Below are 17,766 nucleotides of genomic sequence, written 5' to 3'. Positions count from 1 at the left end.
GCTAGACATTCCAGTGTACAACTGATGTGAGACTGAAACAAAAGAACGCCGAGACCGTATGATGCTGCTTACCAGGATTAATGAATATTTACCTGAATAGACATGATGGTTAAACAGATCTCTGAGATCGTAGGAATATGCAGGTTCAACAGGCTTGAGGAGAGTCTTGTGGAACGATGTTCTTCACACAGGAGGAAGTTGACCACAACATTGAGCTCCTGCAAAGAAAGGACAAGGAGCTCACGGACACGCTAAAGCGCATAGAGGAACAGACGACAAATGATGATATAGATGAAGCGGTGGTGACGACCACGCCACTTTACCGCCAAATCCTTGTCCTGTACGCTGAGGAGAATGCCACGGAGGACACCATATTCTACCTGGGAGAGGCACTGAGGCGGGGAGTCATCGACCTCGACGCATTCCTCAAGGTACACCATTTAGGACGATGGTCGGGTGTCTGCTCACTCGATCAACGTGTTTGTAAAATGGAGCACTACTTTGAGAAAGAGGATTGGGGGTTAATAACCATTGACTTTTTGGGATGATTGTTGAAAGTGGTAGTTTGGGTTCATCCTGTCCATAATTCAAGAGAAGATTAAAAATCCATAATTCTTTGGGGAATGAACCCATCTGTAACGGTGTGCGAATTAACTGGTCTGTAATGGTGTGCGAATTAACCCGTCCGTAATTCTGGTGGGACTGACCCGGCTATCGATTCCCGTGGAAATTGACCCGGCCGCGATTCCCGGAGGAATTGACCCGGCCATGATTTCCGGAGGAATTGACCCAGCCATGATTTCCGGGGGAATTGACCCAGCCATGATTTCCGGGGGAATTGACCCAGCCATAGGGACTTTGTCCGTGATTGGAAATAGTGTAGGTGTTCTATTTGTGCAAAAAAAAACAGTATTTATTTCTTTTCCAACTGCAAGTGTGTTTTGATGCAGATTGGTAAAGATGTTGATACCCACTGTCATTCTCTTTACCAAATATAACCAAATTGAGGGGTGTATGTCCTGTCGGAAATTATTCAAAATTATTTTTCCAAATTCCAGACTTGACCTTCGTCAAACGTCAAGCCTGGCCAGCCGGTTCGTGATAGACTTGGGCCAAAACTTCCCCTGACCAACCCCACAAGAAAGTGGGAATAATTGTCCGTTAAAGAATAATTGTTTTTCATACAATGCAACTTGGATTCTCTCATTTATTTATTTATGTCTTTATTTATTTATTTATTTATTTTACCTTCATTGTTGATTTGCAATTGATATCAGTTTTGTTTTTCTTTGCAATGCCAAGGCTCATGGAAGAGCAAGGTGGTTGAGGGTATGAACTGACAGTGTGGCAGCAGTTCAACACAATATACAAGGGAATGAATGAACGGGGGTGGGGGGAATGTCGAGAAGGTGAAGAAACGCTGCTTACCTGCATGTACGAGCGTTGGGTGAGGTCAGGTTTACGGAGGTCGGCAAGATCGCAAGTCGGGAGAGGGGTGACATGAAATTGTGGGGCACCGCTTTGTTTAAGCCTTGCAGGAAAGAGTTTGATTGAAGAGCCCCAGGCGCGCAGTTTCACAAACTGGTGAAGAGAGGAACAAAAGAGATTAGATGTGCTGTGGGGCCCGGACTTTTTGAATTTTAATCAGGTGAACGTATGCGTCTTGGCATTTGCCTGGGAGGGTCAGGGGACTGACTGCGCAAGCAGACAGAGCTCGGGGGGGGGGGGTGATTGCAAAGGAGGCCACAGACGCTTCTGCGATGTGAAAGCAACAAGCCTTGTGCTTTGGCCACATCTTGAGAGATTCCAATCATATTTAGAGCTTTGGATTCCACCGATTTCAGGAGAGTCTCAACAGGATTCTTGGCTGCCAGCCCACAGGGGGTAGCAGTACTCCATTGAGCTGTGAACAAAGGCCTTTGTCGGCTGCGGGTAGTCCGTATTTCTCAAGGTAAAAGTTTTTTTTTTCATAGTTTTGTAAATTTCATTCTTTGTTCGCTCTTTGTCAAAAATCATTTGTTGTTTTTAATCGAATGTGCCTATTTCGATAACAAATCTGACATCCTTTACTTTAATGAGAAACAGGCCAGAATTTTAAAATAAACCCGTGTTGATTCTCCCTCTCACCCCCTCCTCGCTTTCCACCATGTCAACTTGTGCCCAACAATACAGGGCTGTCATCGTTGTCAGTTCAGTCTGTGGTGTGGATGTCCTTTGATGCCTTTCAATGTACCATTGTTTTTTTTTTTTTGCCTTGCCACAAGCAACCAATTTTGGTTTGGTACTTTTTGATGGATGCACGTGTTTGCTTTACTAAACGTTGTGACCCAGTTATTGTCATCGTTTCGACTCGGTTGCGTCGACAAGTGTCGCTGAAGTTCGCTCCAGTCACCTTTGGTGTTGTGATGTTTGCAACACCCCACTGGTCAAAGGTCACCTCGGTCCGATTGAGTCTGTGCCATGACAGAAGGAGCTTTGGCAAAGCTTTGTGGCTGTGTACGAAGGGCGTCGACAACCTCCGCATTTCTGAAACCCGTGTGGAATTTGGCTAATGTCTTGCCGTTTCTTGTTTTTGTTTTTGTTTTTTTGCAGCACGTCCGCCTCCTCTCCCGTAAGCAGTTCCAGCTGCGTGCTCTCATGCAGAAGGCTCGTAAGGTGGCAGGCCTCGTGGAGCAATACTGATGAGATGTTGGTGGTCCCGCCATCACTCGTACACCTTTTCGTCGTCGTGTCACGGTTGCTTTGTGCCATGTGGCAGGCCACATAGTCTCCACTATGTTATGAACCGTGCAATAGTTTGGTCTTGCTTTGATTGCGTTCTTCAATTTCTCATATTTTGATAGTTCTTTCATTGTAAGCTTGGCAAAATCTCTGCAAGATGGTCCGTAAAACAACGTGTTGGGTGGTTTGAGACCATGCGTACTTGTGAGGTGAAGGTTAGGGTTAGCTCGGCTGATGTGATGATGCTTACGTGGCATGGTTAGAGATGTTTTCGTATTTCAGGTTGTTTTTTCATTTGATGAATTTCTTTGAGCCAAGACGTTTTTTTTTTGTATACCAAACGCAGATCAAGAATGCATTTTGCACCAACTGTAAAAATAAAATAAAGAAGAGAGATATTTACAGGCCAGACCGATTAACAGATATTAACCACCTGACCAAAGGATGATGAAACTGGATGAGTAATGGTGGTTATGAAATTGAGATGAAAAGATCGAGCTCTTTTTGGTCTTGGCAGTCCCATTGCCTCCCCCCCCTGGTTTTAAAGTGGTTCCATCACCTGAATTGGTGATGTCCTTGCTTAGCAGCCCTCTGGAGGCCTTTCTGTAAGACTTTTGCCTTTTATACACCAAGCGTGTGCGTGGCCTAATGAAAAGGTCAATGCGAGGCACATAATGTGAGGCACATAATGCAAGGAACATATGCAACAATGATTTTATGTATCACTTGGTGTTGGCCTTTTCACCGGGGTGCCACACCATTCCTCTTCATTATTCTGCTTTTTCATCCGTTTTATGTTGCTTCGCTTGGCTCGGAGGCTTGTTCTTTGTGATTTTTTTTTTAATTTGAGAGGGCGAGTTAAACTGGTTTTGCTTTTGTAATCACATTACGTATGCGTGGACTCTCAAGGTTAGCAGAGGTCAAATCAGGATACCGAGCGCTACTGCGTGTTTTGTTTTATTGTTTTGTGGGAAGGAGGGGGGGGTCAGGTAATGGATTACGACTATTGCTCTGTGTATTTAGAGGAGGGGGTGATGTGTCAAAATTCCCACGACGATTGCGTACATGATATGTGGAGGGTTCCTTGTAAGGTTAAATATGCCTTTGTTGACTTCATTCAGACATATATTATGTTCTTGATGCCTGTTAAATGTTGTTTTTGTTTGAACAACATGGTGGAAGGCAGTTGGACAGGGTTTGGTAACTTGTGTTTATGTACTGCACTTTGTGTATCGTTTCCTTTATGATGTCGAGTCATCGTTACTATGTCGACGGCCCTCCCTGATGCGACTTCTGCATTTGTTAAAATGAAAGGGTTTACTGCATCAAAGCCGCAGCTTTGATATAATCGGGATGAGCTTTGATGTATCGTAATGTTTAGGAGGTGGAAGAGGAGGAGGCAGGGGATGAGTTGGAGTGAAGAAGAGAATGTTTTGTGGGTTTGGTGGAAGAATTAAAAAATAAATAAATGGGTGGGGGGGTAGTGTTTTCTGAGCTTCGTTGATTGGTTATCAGGGCTGAAAAAGTTATTGAACGGAAGAGGAAGAGCACTTGGACTGTTGAGAATGCTTCTGTTTTGTTAAAGTTCATTTCGTTGATTTGAACAACAGTACATACAATAAACTGATTATTTATTAAACTTGGAAATGTTGTTTGAGTTCGTTCTGCGTCGGCCAAGCCAGTTGAGCTTCTACATTGTAAGTTGGTGATCGCAGGTTCAATTCAACAACCCCCCCCTACTGAGAATCCAATGGCAAAACACAGCCAACAGGCTGCTTTGGTCGCTCTGTCCTCTTCGGCAGATCGTACTTGTCCCTGTACAACACGGATTGGGATAACTCATAATGAGGAATGTTCTTTAAACACTTATTTCATGAAAACGGCACAAGGATATTGGACAATGTACAAATCAACGCAGTGTGTTTGTGGAATTAGAACCAAATCTGACAATTCTAAACCAAAACTCAATCCCTTTATGTTTTAGAATTTATTAAATACCTTTGATGCCTTATTAGTAACTTATTACGAATAAGGGTGGGGGCGTCGATAACTCTGTCTCGTGTTTGTGTGTGAGACGTGGGATTTTTGTTGTTGTTTACTAACGACTGGACCGTTCGTGACAGACGAGTCCACTGCCTTATCGTCCTTCCGATCACTCCACATGAGAAATAGCTGGGTGACAAACACCTGGTGATGTGAACGAGTGGCTTCATGATATGATGACTGAGATTAACAAGGAGAGTAACTTTCACTGGCCTGGCCCTACATGTGATAAAACTACAGCCCACTTGCTGAGATATATGACCTTGAGAATTAGCAGGGACAGTTTGAGACTGAGATAGTCACAAAGAACAAAGGTCTAAGAGACCAACGAAATGTGGAATTTGAGAAGGAACTGAACAAACAAAGCAGCTTACACTCGGTGCTGGAAAAGCAGGGAAGAGCCACAAATAAGTTAATGGAAATAATCTCTCATCTGCAACGATTGGAGGAAAAGACAATTTCAAAGATGGATAAAAAGCTCCGAGAGCACAGAGAAGTGGAGACATGTCAAATGAATATAATTATATTTAACCTTCGTGAAGGTCAAGAAAACAACTCACCATCACACAAAGCAAACGGATATGATGAGGACAAAGTGAACGATCTCACCGATAAAATTACCCTGGATGATGTCCCCATCTTTACTGGATGAGGACTAATGCTGAGCATTACAAACAATCAAGCAAACCAGGGAGCGGGGCTACTTCATCAACCCATATTTAACTAAAGAGAAAAGGAAGAAGAACTATGATCAACAGCAGGAGTTGAGATGGAAAGGAGAAGGTGAAACAAGTTTGGCGATCAAGAGGGGGAAATAGTCCCATTGGCAGAAGACGAAGGAACTTTTTGTTCCCCCTCGGCGTAAAAGAGGAGGCTCCAACCATGCTGTAGATAGTCCATCCAGCACCTGCACCTGAGAACATTGTACATAATAAAGGACCTGATCAAAAGCAACCGATATTGACAGAGAAAGAGTGCACCGCAGGAGGAAACATTGATGGAGAGCAACTGGTTTTAGTGTACACAAACGCTGATAATGCACTCACAAACTAAAGTGCAGAGCTTTGTAAGTGGGAGACCAAAGACCGGACGTCGTATTCAAGGAAGTTTTGCCGAAAAAAATCTTCAGATGTTGTCATCCGAGAATTCCAGATTGAAGAAGAGTGAAGTGGAGGAGTATTGTGGTCAAGTGCAGCAGCTTGGTACTATTTGACCTCACGCCTTATAAAGGGAGGGGGGAGAGAGAGAGAGAGACAGCACGGACATATATTATAGAGTGAGAGCGAGCTGATTATTATCATCAAAGTCTACAAAAACTTAATATCGATGACTATGAAACAAATGATTTTTTAAACTCCGTGGTGTCCAGGACATTGAGTCTCGAGGAAGACCTAGATCAGAATGGAAAGGTGGAAACGCCAACAGCAGAGTCTAAGTGAGAGAGATCAAGGGGGCAGGGGAGAAGTACACATGGGGGCTGGGGGGGGGGGGGGTGAAACAAGCAGAATCACAAACTGTACAAGCAAGATGAAGGGGGAAGAGGGGACGATACAGAAAAGGACCAAACTAACTTGATTCAGCATCCCACAAAATGACATGACCTGAAACTCCTTCCATGAGATGTAAGACAAGTAAGCAGCGACAACAAATGCTTCAGCAAAAGGATATTCATCACATGGTACACTCAATCTTCCCGCAGGGGTTATGTGCACTGACTCGGTGAACTCATGCAAACAAAAACTGAATCGTTGATCGCTGGAAGAATAAGGAAAACAAGTTTGCACATGTATGTCTGGTATCAACCTCGAACGAATGATGCTTGATTAACACACAAGTTAATGAAGTTGGAGCTGACTCATTTTGTCTTTTATTTTAAAAAAAAAAAAATTGCAAAGTACAGGGTGTTCCAAAAAAGACCAGAACAACTTTGGTTGTTAATATATTTATAACCATAAAGGATACAATGATACCATTTAGTTTATACGAGCAAATACAACCCATCGCTTCATTGACGGGGTATTAAGGAGTGGGGTTTAGAGAAGAGGAAAGTTGGAGGTGGGGAGAGCTATGCCTCACCAAACGTTGCTATACCGTTGGAGGGAGGGATGAGAGAGAGGGACGGAGGGACGTGAGAGAGAATGAGAATGAAAAAAAGAAGAAGAGAGAAAGGTGAGGGGTGGAGATGGGGTTAGTGAAGACAATGATATGTTATGCTTAATGATTGAACACACACACACACAAAAACAAACTCATGTCAGAACAGCTGTACACACAACGACACAACAGAGTTTGTAAAGTAATCTGCTGGCACATCCGTAAAAACTTTGATGTCCCAGTTCCAGAAAATTTGTGGGAACGTGAACCAAAAGTATTCATGGTAAACATGGAAATACCTACCGCTCACGTATGACCTTATGATCCCATCGAGCGAGAACATGGAAAAAATAGCGTTGCGATCAGATATCATACTTAGGTACAAAAAAAGAAGACATTGCTGATTAAGGTGTTAATAACAGTGATTTTGGACTAAACGATGTCGAAATCAAGAAAATGACCAAACACCAAGAGCTCTAGAATGAAGTGAGGAGATCTTGGAAGCTGAAGAATGCCAAAGTTGTCCCAGTGAAAGCTGGACCGACAGGATTGATGACAAAGAACCTCACAGAGATATTAAACATAGGGGCAGTACCATGGGTGCTCATCTGGTTGTGGCTGGGTGAGATAACCAGGCAACCACTGGTAGGCGTGGATGACCCACGAATATATAATGGAAAGAAAGTAAATACCTATGGATGTTTTTTTTAATGCCATGAGCAAACCTTGGTACATCACGGGTGATAAAGGTTGTGGTCAGGTTTCATTAAAATTGTGTGTGTGGTTTCAGAAAAGAAAGCAAATAAATATTTTGGGGGGCAAATCCCCTCTCCCCATACACCCTCCTCGACCCCAATTTTTTTTTTTAATGGCATGAGCAAACTTTAGTACACCATGGGTGATGAAGATGGTGGTCAAGATTCATCGGAATTGTACGTGTAGTTTTGGAGAAGAAATAAAATACATATTTTGGGGGGAAACCCACTTTAAATCACCTAAGAGCCAGATTTTTCTGATGTCATGAACAAACTTTGGTACGTCATGGGTGATGAAGGTTGTCGTGAAGCTTCAGACCCTGTTTTTTTTCTCTTTTTTTAATGCCATCACAGGTGATGAAGGTTGTGGTCAAGTTTCATCGAAATCGTATGTGTTGTTTCTGAGAAGAAGTTGCAAGTATTTGTGGACGGACGGACGACGCGCCATCCTATAAGCTCCTTGGAACTACTTTACAGGTGAGCTAAAAACCATCCCTGAGAATATTATTTCAAAGGAACTACATTTGGAAGCTGTCCGGGGCTCAGTGACGATCCTGAAGAGAGCCCTCGGGACAAAACTTTGAAAACAGAAAACATCACAGCTTGGTCCATGAATCGTGACCCCCTTACTGACATGAAGGTGGATACTTTGAGCCCACCCCGGGAGGACTCCATTCCACATTCTGAAAGTCACTTATGCAGATACCAACCAGAGATGGACGCACGCGCGCACACACACACACACACACACACACACACACACACACACACACACACACACACACACACACACACACACACACACACACACACACACACACACCCTTTTATTATTATAGATGACACAGAAACTCATAAAGTTTTGTGCACACCATCAATACACTTCAATATGAGCTCCATTTGTCGAGCGCAGGATATCAAGTCGGTGCACGAGGTCTTGCCATTTTGCGTCCACCAGTGCGCATGCACCTGGGATCCGAGAACGAAGATCCTGCAGGTTTGCCACCTTGGTATTGCAGACAACATGTTTGAGAAACCCACACAAAAAAATCAAGGGGGTTATGTCTGGTGATCGTGGGGGCCTGGTGGTTAATCCGTCTCAGCCAATCCAGCGACCCGGAAATTTTTCATTCAGGAAGGCTCGAACGACTGAAGCCCAATGGGGTGGAGCGCCATCCTGTTGAAAAATGATATCAGGTTGGAGGTCTTCAATGTGTGGGAAGGCGAATCCTTCAAACATGTTTATATAAATTGTTGAGGTTGCTGTATCCTCCGCAAAGAAAAACGGACCCACCAAGTAGTCATGGAGAAGGCCACACCACACATTGACATTTGGTCTGTCACGTATGTGTTCTATGACCACGTGGAGGTATTCAGAGTCCCAGATCCTCACATTGTGCCGGTTCACCTTCCCCGATACATGAAAGCAAGCTTCGTCTGTGAACATGAACTTTTTCAGGTAATCTTCGTCATCCTCGATGCGACTGAGCATTTCCAGGGCAAACGCCTTGTGTTTGGGTCCATCACTTGGTTCGAGTTCCTGCAGAATCTTCACCTTATAGATATAAAGCTTCAGTATTTTATGAAAAATCCTGTGAACAGTGTTGGTTGGTGGTTCTAGTTCTCTGGATGTGCACCAAATTGATTTTCTGGGACTTCGTTGAAATGATTCACACACTCGTTCAATGTCTGCTGCCCTTGTGCTTGGTCGACCAGTACTTTTCTCTTTCTAGCAACTTCCAGTCTCCTTAAACCTCTTGTACCACTCTCTGGTACTCGTCCGCGATGGCGAATTCCTTTCATACCTTGTACGGAAATTACGCTGAACTTGCGGATCTCGTCTCGATGAACCATTCGACGCACGAGATTCCTCCTGTGGAGTCGCCATTTGCTTTAACATTAAACCACCAGACCTAAAAATGGAGAAAAATTTTTGAGTTTCTTTATCAAATAAAGCAAAGGGTATCGCTGTATCATTTGTGATACTAAATATATTCACAACCCAAGTTGGCCAGGTCTTTATGGAACACCCTGAATATTGATCTGTTAATAGTGTCTGCTTTTCTTTGTTTGTCTGTCACACGATTTTTGGCCACAGTTTTCAAACAATCGAAAATAATTTTTTTGGAAAACAAATCGGTGGAATTCAAAACGGGAACTGTTCAGCCTGGCGGAGAGATGCGCTCCACCAAGTGCCTTTCGGTTTTGCTAAGTGTCACTCGATGAGTTATTTTCATTAATATTGTTACAGTTTTGGAAACATACCCCAGGGTTAGAACATACATGGACATGAAGGTGACCAGAGGATGAGTTATTTCTTTAGTCTATGTGTAGATAGACCTCTGCCCCTCATCTTGGGGTTTGGGGAGAGGCATGCATTGAGGTTAGTTTGTATATCCCTGGTGTGATGTATTCCTTCCACTCACCTCCCCCCTCCCAAATCCTTTCAATCGTTACTCCTTCACCCCATTGGTCCATTCCAAACCCTTTGCTACTTTTAACCCACCACCGGTCTATTTCCCCCACCCGCTGCTATTCATTCTTTACTCCTTTATCCCATCGATCCGTTTCACCGCCCCCCCACCCCGCTCCTTTCAACAATCCCTCCTTTACTCCATCAGTACGTTTCCACTCCCTCCCCCCTCCTGCTCCTTTCAACAAACCCTCCTTCACACTGTTGGTCCGTCCCCCCCTCTGCCTTTCTCAATCCACCAATATAATCCCCTTCACCAAATCTCATTTCGACAATCCCTCCTTCACCACATCCGTCTTACCTTCAACCACGCAACCGTCCTTTCGTCCCTCGGTCTGTCTGCATTCATCTCCATTGCCACTGCATCTACGCATTGTTCAATTGGGCACAATCGGTCCGTCTGTGGTCATTAATCCGGCGGGCCGATCAGACTACCTTCACCGCATGGGACCGTGTCCATTCTCACAAGCATGTGCGTGCCACGAAGTGCAACTTTTTTCCCATTGATAATAATAAATGTGAGTGTGTCAGTCAGTCATTAAGTCATTGTGTCAGTGTTTGTCCTCCATAACTCCAGAACCATGAAACCTATCAGCCTGAAACTTTGCATGCACATGAAAGGAACTCCAAGGAAGTTTAAGAGTGAAAATTGGGTGTTTGGGTCAATTAAAACACTCCTTTTGAAGATAATTAACGGTCTTATTTAATTATATGCTTCATTATGCGCATCTTTGGACACCTTGCTGTCCCTCAATGAGGTCTTAATTAGCCATTTTTTGTTTTTTGGGCTGTTCAACAATGTTTCGACTTGGAACAGGTCGCAACGATTTCTTCACGATAAAGTTATATTTTTTTTCCCCCACTTTCCTCACTCGTATCATCAAATGCCTGTTCATCATAGCTATGAATTGCTCGATACATTGCAATACAGTACTTATAAACACCCGGAAACACCAGCGTTTGTGGCTTTATTTCATTTCCACACATGTCATAACCTCGATTATCTCTTGAAGTAAGCTGAATTACAAAATGTAAGCTCCAGAATTTAACTTAGCAGCACTTCCAACTGCTAGGTAAAAGTGTTCGTTTGTCTAATTCAGACATTGTTTGATGTTTCGGATGTCTCGGGAAGGTGTTTAATACGACGGATCTGCGATCGCTAATCGCTTGCCAAACCAGCCGTTCCTGATCTACCGTTTTGTTGGAGTGCCTTCTTGAGTGTTTAAGCCACTTAGTGAGCACGCTACAATATTTGCACTGTCACTGAATACTGTATATCGATCGACTTGGACAAAGTTCAGGGGCCACTCGCCAGCGTTTGGTCTCGCGTTGTTCTGTGGTGCATTGGACGGCGGCTAGCTCGCACAAAATGTGAAATTTTATTTTACACCACATTTCCCCTTTTTGTTCGATATTCTTTCATTATACGACATCCTATTTGGCAGGGATAAATACATATAAAAAAAATTTAAACGTTTCGTTTTTAAAAGTTTCTTCAACCGTTTCATGGAGTACTTGGTGAAGCCACTTGGCGCATGCTCTTCAAGCTTCATTGGCGAGAGCGTAGTTCGATACCGGAGTTCGGAAGGCAAAATAAATTAGATGATTACAATGAGTAAAAAAAATGCTTCAGTTGTTACAAAGCAATGAATCGCCACATTGTGGAAACATAGCCGAGAGGTACGCGCGCTCGCTCAAAGCTGTCTATCCTGGGTTTGAATCCAGACCCAGCTATAAACTGTCATCCCGGTGTTTCACAGGCAGGGTGATTCATCAATGTGTGTGCCATCTTTCGGATGGAGGTTAAACTGGGCGTCACATCTGCCGGAATCCCATCCCCTCTCCCCTTCCCCTTTCCCCCAACGCATTATCTCCTCCCCTCTCTTCTTTTTTTTTTCTTTTTTTTGGGGTATACCTTGTCAAGGCTCGTATGAGAGCTAACACACAATGCACAGCAAGGGGGCATAAGACAAGAGGGGCAGGAGTGGGAAGGACAAAACAGTGGGGAACGGAGACATTAGGAGATTTGTGGAAGGGAGAGGGATGGGGCAGGGAACGTGGGGAATACAAGATGGACATGACAGGGACTTTCAGGAAGGAAAGCAGGGAATTTGAAGGAGGTGGGCTTGGGTGGATTATCGGGGGTAGAAAAGATCGAGGATTTGGATGAGGGATGATAAGAGGTGGTGGTGAGTTGCAGTTTTGAAGGTCTGGAGGGAAGAATGGGATTGAATAGAGTGAGGGAGTTTATTCCAAAGGCGGGGAAAAAGAGGAATGAAAGAGTGAAGGTGAGCAGTGATTCGTGATTTTGGTAGTTTTACCAGAAGGGGGTTGTTGGCGGACCTTGAGCGCCCTGCGTAAATGTGGTGGGGACAAATCGCAGAGAGAGCTGGGGGGGCGAGGCTGGAGAGGAGACGGGAGAAGACAGAAAGACCACTGACCAGCCTGCGGTGAGAGAGTGAGAGGCCCAAAGACTCAGCCTCATCGCAGGAGATGCCAATGATCCGAAATGCCTTGGTTTCCACAGCGTGAAGCCGAGAAAGGTGGGAGGCAGGACCACCAGCCCACAGGGGAGAGCAGTACTCCATCAGGCTGCGGACGAAAGCTTTGTATGTGGTCAGAAGCTCAGGTGGGCCGAGGAAGGACTTTGCACGACAGAGGATTCCCAGTCGGCAACTGGCTTTGGAGGCCAGCTTTGAAATGTGACTTTCCCAGGAAAGGTCATGGCAGATAGTGAGACCCAGAAGCTTGAAAGAAAGGACTTCTTCCAGAGGATTGTTGAGAAAGTGGATGGGGGGATTTCTAAATGGTCCTTTTAGAGAGACATAGTGAGAGTGTGAGATTTGTCCGGATTGAAAGACATGTTCCATGTGTTGGACCAGTTTGTGATTTTATCCAGATCTGCAGTGAGCGAAGAAGCTGCTGCTTGCCGGTCTGAGGGATGACAGATGGTACAGCAGAGGGTGGAGTCATCAGCAAAGAGATAAAGAGGATTTTCCAGAGAGTTGGAGAGATCTTTAATGAAAACCAGAAAAAGAACAGGGCCCAGAACGCTACCTTGAGGAACTCCAGCCTGGACAGGAAGAGGGGATGAAAGAACTCCATTTAGGGCCACACGTTGACTGTGACAGGAGAGGAAGTCTGCGAGCCATGAGTGTAGATGGCCTTGGATACCATGGGAAGAGAGTTTGGTGAGCAGGGCAGGGTGCCAGACCGTGTCAAAACACGTGATATGTCCAGGGATACGGCTCGGATTTAATGTCCGGCATTGAGGACTTCCATCCATTGATGGGAGAGCAGAAGCAGCATATCCAGGGTAGAGTGACCTGGTCTGAAACCAAATTGATGATCAGAAATCAAGCCATTGGAGAAGAGGATGGATTTGATGTTTGAAGCGATGATGGATTCCATATTCTTGCTGATGATTTAGAAAGGCTGATTGGTCTGTAGTTACAGGGATCTGTTTTTCCACCTTTCTAATGCAGGACAGCAATGTTTGCTGATTTCCAAGCAGGTGGCAGATGACCTTGAGCAAATGAGAGGGTGAATAGAACAGAGAGATGGTGAGCAAGAGCAGAGGAGCAGTTTTTAGGACACGTGGGCTGATGCCGTCTGGACCGGTTGCAGAATCTGAGTCGAGGTTTGACAGCAAACTCTCCACGTTGTCAGGAGAAAAGGACACAGAGTCCAGGGACAGTTGGGTGTGACTGGGTAAGGTGGGGTGGAGAAAGCGATGGGTTTGGGACACAATATTTTGATGCAAACACCGAGTTTAGGCATTCAGCCTTTTCACGTGCGGTATCAGCAGTCCGGCCATTTGAGGTAAGGGAGGGATGGAGGGGGAACATACACCAGAAACAGATTTGATTAAATGCCACCAGGATTTTGAGAAGGGAGAGAGGTTTGAAAGTTCAGACTTGAGTTGAGAAAGATGTTGTTTTCTGGCTCTCCTGAGGGTAGATACACACTTGTTCCGAGCTTTATGGAAGAAACTGAGATTGCCCTCAGTTGGGTTTGCTTTCCATCAGGCAAAGGCAAGTTGTTTCAGGACAACTGCCTTGCCACAAGCTTCAGTGAACCAAGGGTGGGAGGAAGGGGAGGACAACTGAACACGAGAGGGGATAAATCTGTGCATGAGGGAGAGCAAGTTTCTTTGAAAGAATTCCCAGGATGAGTTGATGTTGGAGAAAGTAGCGATAGGAGACCAGTCTATAACTTTGAGGGCTGCTTGGAGACCCTGCCAGTCGGCTTAAGTGAAATGCCAGACTCGACGACGGTGAGGTGGTTCTCTGATAATAGCCAGAGAGATGTCCACTTTGACAAGGACGTGGTCAGAAGAACCAATTGGAGCGGAGGAAGAGCAGCAGATATTGCCAGGGAAATTTGTCAAAAATCAGATCCAGAAGAGAAGGAGTACCGTTGGTTGAGATCCGGGTTGGGAAATTGACCGATTGATTCAGTCCCAATGAGTTGCAGAAAGCTTTTGCTGAAGTGCCATGACAGGTGAGAGAGGTACCCACACCTAGCCAACTGCCATGATGACAATTGAAGTCACCACATATGAGGAAGAGAGAGTTTGGATGAGAGGATAGAAGTTGGTCCATGTTTTCAGATGGTGAAGTGTAAATGGAGTCATCACTGTTTGGTGGACGGTACAGTACACATATAAACATGAGGTGGGAGTGGAGGGGAAGCCGTAGCCAGAGGTATTCCTGGGGGTGTCGGGAGTGAGGGCAGTGCATGGAGAGTGAGGAATAGAGTCTTTGATGAAGAGAGCAACACCTCCACCAGGATGAGGCTCAGGTCTGTCAAACCGAGGAGGGAGTAACCAGGGAGAGATACTTGGGAGTCAGACACGTCTTGGGGGAGGAAAGTTTCTGTTTGGCAGATTATGTCTGGTTTGTCAGTGGACACTTGTATGGAAAGATCTGAAAGGTTTGAGCAACAGCCCTGGATATTTGAGGTCCACACTGTCAATGAAGAGGGAGGGGAGGAGGCTTTGGGTGCATGGGGTGGGAGGGAGGGGGAGGGTAGGACAAGGGACGAGGAGAGGAGTTTAGGAGGGTTGTTGAAAGAGTGCGGGGATTGCAGAATAGGTAGGGAGGGGGCTGGATGAGGAGGAGAAATGGCTCTCTGGTGCTGGGGGAGAGGGGGGACAAGAGAGGGGGCAGAAGGCAGCTGAGGATTTGAGGAGGTGGAGTGAAGAGATGGAGGTGTGAGGGCAGTGGAAGGAGGCACCTTTGTGGATGAGAGGGGGGGCAACTTTGAGAAGGGTGAGTGAGGAGGGTGAATGCTGGGAGAAGGGTGAGTGGGGAGAGTTGAGGGAGAAAGGTGAGGGGGGAGTTTTTGAGAGAGGTGAGAGGGAGGCTTGGAGAGAGAAGGGTGTGATGGTTGCTTTGAGGGTGAGGGGTGAGTTGGCACTGAAAATGGAAAAAAAGAATGGTTGATGAAAGCAAACCCTTACCCCTCTACCTCTCTCACCCCCATCCCGCCCCTCCCTCTCTCTTTCACCCCTGTCCCTCTCCTCCCACTCCTATCCCTCTCTCTCCCACCCCTCCTCCGCCTGCTTCCCCACCCCTCCCCCTCTGTTAAGGACTGAATGTTTCATTTAGAATTTTATAACGGATTCCCCATAGTGTAGCATGTACGAATCGGATTCAGAGTGAGCTGACCGGAGGGGTGCAAAGGTCACTGCATGTACGAGCATGCATGCAGGCAAGTCTTTGCCAGGTAGATAACGTGGGTTTTAAATGCTCCCGCCCGGTTTTATTTCGAACCTGGTGGTTAAAAAGAAAATGTTGCTGTTTGGGCACGTTTTATCACCCTTCCCTTCCCCTCATGCTGCCTTCCTTCCACCTCCCCTCTCCACCCCCATGGCCATCTCCCAGCGGTCTCTGCATGCCGTATTAACGTGCTGTTTTAACGAATGAGTACAGGACAGAAATCATTGATATTGATTAGAAATTGATTGATTATTGATCATTATTGATTGATTATTGATCATTGATATAAAGTATTGAGCAGCACCATAACATTGGGTGATGCCAACCAGGCTGCCAGTCATCTGAAACAGGAGCTCAATTCATCTCAGTCACTGGACCTTACAGGTGATCTGTCAGATGAGCCCAATGAGCATGTCACATCCGAACAAGCTATGCCGTACAATGCTGAGATAGCCATTTTGAGGTCTGAGATAGCCAAAATTGAACGGACACATTACTACCCAACACCAAGTGAGGTCAGCTGCCTTTGTTCCCCAGACACTCCAACAATTCATACTTTGGTTGATCAGTGCAGATCCATTTGCTTGACGAGCATTGAGCGTACGACTTCAGAGGCCAATTGTAAACGGCATCTCTCGATTGCAGAGTGCATAGTGTTCAATTGTTTGAAAGTCATGACGCCTCTACATATGGTCCTTGCTGCACAGCTGAACAACGGGTTTGGTTGGGTCCTGCAGTTTGATCGACATGTTACACCTTCATGGCTTTTGTATGAGATATGACGACTTGAGACGATTCATGACCGGTGCAGCACAAGCAGAAATAGAATCACGGCAAGAAGGTGTTTATATTCCAAATTACATTGCGTCAATTGCTGATGGCGGACCTATCATCCGCAATGGAGATGGCAATATAGATATCAGTATGGTCCAACAACAACAAAGATATCAGCTATAAAACATGGAACAACAAAGTCACTTGCTCTTTCAGGCCAGTCAGAGTGTGTTTTGCGATGTGTACTGTGTAGCATTTGACAAACCAAAGATACGTGCTGGGCCAACTCGCAGAGAGAAGGTTCTTGAAAAGTTGAACTCATGCAAGATGGACATGCAATCTGTTCCAGACCTTTCCTGGTGTCTCCTCGGACTATGACCTTGTAGTGTCTCACCAGTGCCAAATGAAGCCATCATCACTCCCAATCAGGTAATCCCATTTTGGTCTGGATTCAACTTCAAGCTCTCCACCAAGAAAACCAGTTACACAGTTGTTACATATGCACCAATTGTCGATGCCAAACCAGCCGACGTGGCTATACAGTCTACACGACAACGCTGAAGTGTAAGGAAATGCGTGCAGCACGAGGTCAACAGTGCACGGTTCAGACCACGGATCAGGACCTGCATGCTGTTGCTCAGCAAGTGAAATGGACCTTGCCGGATCAACTTGGTGGTGTTGTCGTTTGATGGGGAGGGTTCCACACATTGTCCTGCCTCATTGTCTGTGTCGGTAAATGTTGGGACGATGCTGGATTGTTGGACTTCCTCGTTGACTCTGATGTTCACGCTGCTTCCACTGCAGACCAAATGCTTGCTGGCAAACAGTGCAATGAAGCTGTGAAAGGCCTAACTCTTGCAAATGAAGCTTTCTATATTTGTTGTATGACGTGAGAAGAGTGAAGCAGCACGCGTTCCACCAATGGTCTTGGAAAAGTTGACAAATGCACAGGAAGCACACACATCGGAATTTGAGGACCCGAACGTTACGCGTGAACTCGGTGACACCCTAACACAGCTGGATGAATTCCAGGCATCGGGAGACACCCAGTCACCTACATTCATGTTCGGGATCAGTTACTGCAGGCTCTACAGATCCTTCTAAGTATTCGCACAGAGCTGGGGTCTTCACCTGCAGACGCAGCGAGCCACGAATACCTATTTCTTTGCTGCAAGTGGACCTA

At 45.5% G+C, this 17,766-nt stretch overlaps 1 protein-coding gene and 1 long non-coding RNA gene across 2 annotated transcripts in view; one reads left to right on the top strand and one right to left on the bottom strand.

The window, feature by feature from the left end:
* TSG101 (tumor susceptibility 101) overlaps nucleotides 1–4,360 on the top strand; it is a 39,191-nt gene extending 34,831 nt beyond the window's left edge. The window contains exons 9-10 of the mRNA XM_085880523.1: nucleotides 192–431; nucleotides 2,593–4,360. Coding sequence (XP_085736649.1) covers nucleotides 192–431; nucleotides 2,593–2,682 — 330 coding nt within the window. The 3' untranslated portion in view covers nucleotides 2,683–4,360. The remainder of the gene's footprint in view (nucleotides 1–191; nucleotides 432–2,592) is intronic.
* An 844-nt stretch (nucleotides 4,361–5,204) lies between these two features.
* Nucleotides 5,205–17,766, bottom strand: part of LOC147025766 (uncharacterized) — a 30,002-nt gene continuing 17,440 nt past the window's right edge. The window contains exons 2-3 of the long non-coding RNA XR_015057997.1: nucleotides 5,811–5,985; nucleotides 5,205–5,677 (exon numbers count right to left, since the gene is read on the bottom strand). This is a non-coding gene — a long non-coding RNA (uncharacterized LOC147025766). The remainder of the gene's footprint in view (nucleotides 5,678–5,810; nucleotides 5,986–17,766) is intronic.

Source organism: Eptatretus burgeri, chromosome 5 (genome assembly GCF_056783735.1).
Source record: "Eptatretus burgeri isolate ZD-2024b chromosome 5, Ebu_testis_v1, whole genome shotgun sequence".
Lineage (NCBI taxonomy): Eukaryota > Metazoa > Chordata > Myxini > Myxiniformes > Myxinidae > Eptatretus > Eptatretus burgeri.
Note: the sequence above shows the minus strand (reverse complement) of the source record. Positions and strands in the feature narration are given on the sequence as shown.